The sequence below is a fragment of the Sinocyclocheilus rhinocerous genome, unplaced genomic scaffold (assembly GCF_001515625.1).
Source record: "Sinocyclocheilus rhinocerous isolate Xijiao unplaced genomic scaffold, SAMN03320098_v1.1 scaffold1294, whole genome shotgun sequence".
Classification (NCBI taxonomy): domain Eukaryota; kingdom Metazoa; phylum Chordata; class Actinopteri; order Cypriniformes; family Cyprinidae; genus Sinocyclocheilus; species Sinocyclocheilus rhinocerous.
The window spans coordinates 719,985-725,125 of NW_015656157.1; the positions used below are offsets into that span (position 1 = coordinate 719,985).

The 5,141-nt window shown below is 33.3% G+C and overlaps 1 protein-coding gene across 2 annotated transcripts in view; it reads left to right on the plus strand.

Annotated features, from left to right (window-relative positions):
- Nucleotides 1-5,128, plus strand: part of LOC107719558 (guanine nucleotide-binding protein subunit alpha-11-like) — a 32,674-nt gene extending 27,546 nt beyond the window's left edge. For both annotated transcript variants that reach the window (XM_016527002.1, XM_016527001.1), the window contains exons 5-7: nt 2,838-2,967; nt 4,045-4,198; nt 4,334-5,128. In XM_016527002.1, the coding sequence (XP_016382488.1) occupies nt 2,838-2,967; nt 4,045-4,198; nt 4,334-4,524 (475 nt within the window). In that variant the 3' untranslated portion in view covers nt 4,525-5,128. The remainder of the gene's footprint in view (nt 1-2,837; nt 2,968-4,044; nt 4,199-4,333) is intronic.
- The last annotated feature ends 13 nt before the right edge of the window (nt 5,129-5,141 follow it).

Consider the following 5,141-nt stretch of genomic DNA (forward strand, 5'->3'; position numbering starts at 1 on the left):
ACATATACTGCCATTCAAAAGTTTGGGGTCATTTTTTTTTTTTTTTTAAGAATTTTATTCAGCAAGGATGTTTTAAACTGATAAAAAGTGATAGTAAAGAAATGTTTAAAAAAATCTATTTTAAATATGCTGTTCTTTTTAACTTTTTATTCCTCAAAGAATTCTTAAAAAAAAAAATAATAATTTTAATATTTATTGTGATAATGACCAGGGGGCTGTTTCATAAAACAAGTTTACCAAATAAGCCAGGCTTATTTCAGTTAGTCTGACTTATTGTCACTTGATTTGGTTTCATAAAGCAAATTTACCATGGCTCAAGCTCAGTCACTCTGGCAACTTCTGCTGGGAAACTAACCTGGTCAGGAGCAGGCTAACTGTCAGGCTAAGCGGAGTTCCTCTAACACTGACCAATAGGACTGCATTGATATTACCGCTAACTCTCTCACATACAATTATTTGACTTTATCAGTCCCAAAAAAAAAGTATACAGAAAATGCAACTTAAATAAATAAAATAAATAAAAATATAGGCTACAACCGACTGTATTTAATGTATTGTGCCCGAGATTTAAAGCATTAAAATCACTAAATTAAAAATGAAGATAAATAATAGAAAACAAACTATATTTTAACTGAAAAGAGGATTACTTGAGCTAGTAATTAGGGCTGTATTAGCTAGCTTACATTTGATTTACAGTTACTGCACTTAATACACTTATGTAGGTTTAAAATTCTGCATGTCACATTTAATGTCCAACAACAAATATTTGAGCAAAATGTATATTTAACTCAAAATTATTGCGCTCCGTCTGTTTAGCGCACATGCGCGCAGCAGCGATCGTTCACTAGCATAAGCCTCACCCACTCCTGACAGCAAAATGGATATATTTGCATGACTTTCTAACATTTACAGATGAAGAATATAACTGTGACGTGTCAGTTATGCACTGAGGAAAACACAACATCTCAAATGCATTAAACAGCACAAATATATTCGCTGTTCGCCATGGTGGATCGATTTGATCCATGATCGACATTAAGGGCTGCTTAAGAATAAGCGTGCACATCAAATTAGCTTCACTCATTGAACCTGAATCAAATTAGTGAGATTGCGTCAACTTAAATAGTCATTTATGGAACCGCTTTAGCCCCGATTGATTAGGTTATTTCAAGTCAGATTTTGGACTTTAATCCCAGCTTTTCTTTAGTGTCTTTTATGAAACAGCCCCCAGTTTATTAAGAAATATAGCATTATTTACGCCACACCAAACAGTTTTTCTCCAAATAAAGTTTTTGTTGTTGTTTTTCCCCAAAAAAAGTGTACTTGTTTACCAAGTGCTAAAAGTTTTACTTGTTTGAGATGAAACATGATGTATGCTTGAGGCTTGACGTATGGCAAAAGCTGAAAAATCACATTAAATATCAGTTAATTTTTTTTGTCATCAAGCTCCAATTGTCGAATGATGCAGAAGTGTGAAAATATTATTTAATTGCATGTACTTAGTAGTATTCATAAAATGCTAGCTATGAAATTCACTTTAGTTAGACAAAGGAGTCGGCCATTTAATTAAAAATTGTGGTGGGAATGAGTATGACTTGCAGAACAAATGATTTATGTTAAATATATATTTGCCATTAGATAGTTACTTATCAAACTAGCTTGAAAAGTATTTAAAAAGTGAATTTTCTACAAATCTATAAGGCCAGAAACTTTTTGTTCAGTGAGGTTTTCCAAATGAAAAAACAAAACAAATAAATAACTACCATCACTGTCGTCATATTCATTTTTGTTCATGATACACCAAGGCCCAGGAATGTAGTAAGTCGCTTTGGATAAAAGCGTCTGCTAAATGACTAAATGTAAATGTTTAGTTCATCTTCAATTTTGCTTTGTTGTGAAGAAGCATGTATTAAAACATTTTTGTTTTGTTTGTTTTGGTCGGCCCTGATGCACCTTAGGATCACTATCTGTTTTTCCATCTGTCCCAGGGCTTTACTAATACAGTGGCAAAGTCTGTGAACACGCTTTTTCCTCGCTCTTTCACCCCGTCCGTCCTGTCCGTTTTTTCATTGTCTTTGTATAGATGTTACTAATCCCAGCGTACATCTGAAACTCTACAGTTCTCTTTTTGTTTGTGTGTTAGTTTTGCTTCCTTTGTGAAATTCACTGCTTCCAATGTTGCCATAATTTTACCAGAACTGAAGATGACCGGCTCCATACTTGACAGTAGATCTGTTCTCCCGACCTCAAACTCTCCATTGGCATGATGAAATCATAATTACGTGCTTGTTGTAATGTTTCGATACTTCTGAAATTCTTTGAATTAAATTGGGAAAGTTTAACCTCTGCTGTCATGTTTTGAGCTGGTCTTGTTCAGTTCACCTTAGAAACGCACAAGTCTGAGTTTTATTATCCAAACAGTTGATACCTGGAAACCACACAGTCACGACTTAATTTTTGCATGTTTGTGAGAATGAATTCCAGATGTAATGCAATTAACCTCATGATTTTCCTGCCAAAATGTTAATATAATGATAACAGACATGTGATTTTTGAGATGCATCTAATTTTGTATGACAAGTGGTTTCCATCCTTAAGGACCCATTTATTTTTGGTGGCATAATTGCAGGGCCTCTAGATGTAATTTGATTTAAAAAAATAAATAAATTAAAAAAAAACACCGCAAACCTCTTTCTGAATTGGCCTTTCTCAAAAGCCAAATGTTGGCATAACTTGGTTTTATGAATAAGCACCACTGGCATAGCCTTTTTCATTGTCATCATAATCATCAAACCATTCTTTTTGTGTGTACTCTTATTTTGCCACCTTTGTCTCAGGATGGTGGATGTGGGAGGGCAAAGATCAGAGCGCAGGAAGTGGATCCACTGCTTTGAGAACGTCACGTCTATCATGTTCCTGGTTGCCTTGAGCGAATATGACCAGGTCCTTGTGGAATCTGACAATGAGGTGATTTTTTTAAATCGTGTTTTGTATTTATTTATTATAATTAATATTAGTATTATAGTTTTTTTTAGTTATTGCATAGTTTTTATAATGTATAAAAACATTAAAATTAATATAATGTACATTTACAAATTTTTAATGTTTAATTATTTATAAATTTTATTAGTATTATTAGTAGTACAATTAGTCATTTTATATATTTTATAATGTATATATCAAAATAAGAATTCATTAATGTATATAATTTTTTATATATGAATTATTTAATATTGATATAATGTGTTAGTTGTTTTTATAATGTATAAATATTAAAATTAATAATGAGCACTTATAAATTGTATTATTTTCAATTGTTACGTTATTATTTATATTTATACTTTTTAAAATATAGTTATTATAATCAATATTAGTAATATAGTTTTTTAGTTATTACATAATTTTTTATAATGTATAAAAAACATTAAAATTAATATAATGTGCAATGACAAACTATTTTAATGTTTAATTATATTTATACATTTTAATTTATTAGTATTAATATTACTAGTATTAGTCATTTTATATTTATGTATATATCAAAGGAATTCATTAATGTATATAATTTGTTTTATATAATTTTGAATTATTCATATTTAATATCAATATAATGTGTTATTTTAGTTGTTTTTATAATGTAGAAATATTAAAATTAATAATGTGCATTTATAAATTATTATTTTTAATCGTTACATTATTATATATTTATACATTTTAATGTTTTTTTCCTGTTTTTTGTAATGTATTCATACATTTTAAATGTATTTATTAATTATTAGTATTAGGTATTTTATTTATTTTATAATGTGTACAAATTTGACAATAATTCATTTAAATATTTAATTTCTAATTATAAGTATTTACTTATAGAATTTTTATTTTATAAATTGTGTATTATAGAGTAATATAATATGAGTATAATAGAGTATATTTGGAAATACATTCCTCAGTCATTGAGGTTCATCAGCTAGATTTGCATTAGCCGCAGTTAAGGTTATTAGGCCGCTCCTTTCATTGTTGTATTTTTGTTTCTGAATTCTGCAGAATCGCATGGAGGAAAGCAAAGCGCTGTTTCGCACAATCATCACCTACCCCTGGTTCCAGAACTCTTCAGTCATTCTGTTCCTGAACAAGAAGGACCTTCTGGAGGAGAAGATCATGTACTCTCACCTGGTGGACTATTTCCCTGAATTTGATGGTAACAACCTTTTCACAATGAAGCCTACACTGACACCATGTGGTAGACTTGTGAACTGCAACCACTTCCAAATACACTTCCATAGCATCCGTTTTGTCTTCAAAATCAATGCTTATCTCATTTACTGACTCACAGGTCCGCAGAGGGACGCCATGGCGGGCCGCGAGTTCATCCTGAAGATGTTTGTGGACCTGAACCCAGACAGTGACAAGATCATCTACTCGCACTTCACCTGCGCCACAGACACCAAAAACATCCGTTTCGTCTTCGCGGCGGTCAAGGACACCATCCTGCAGCACAACCTCAAAGAGTACAACTTAGTGTGAGAGAGAGACCGAACGAGAGCGAGACACCTGCAGCCCACACATGGCCGAAAGCACTACACACCTCACACGCAGAAACACATGCACGTGAACCTTTCGGACACACCTTCACACCCATTAGGCACTGGAACTTCTCATAGTCCTCTTCTTTGCCTGTTTTTTCCTCTCTTCCTGAGTGTCGACCCCTCCAGCTGATAGCTTTATCGTCCAATCTTCCTCAAACACGAAGGCTGGGCCGTTAAACCGGTGCCTAATGACGAAGAGCATTCGTTTGCTCTGTAGATGGGCTGTAGGTGGGCTCTCCCTGATTGAAACTGAGGTACGAATTTAATGGAAACACTCTGTGGAGACGCAACACGTCCGAAACGCAGAGTGGGCGACATTCTTGAAGGACTTCACCTTGCATCACTGAATTTAACCAGGTGTTAGTTGTGCAATCACATGCTATAACACTAGAGGTGGAGGTGATTTGATTTAATATTATTTTAGGAGTGAAGTATAGAGATTTCCCCATCACTACTGGAGTACTTGGAGAAGAGATGGTGCACCATATGACTTTTTTCGTAATAAGTGACCGATAAAATGAGTAATGAAAGCCACCAGTTTTTTCCCCCCCCCCC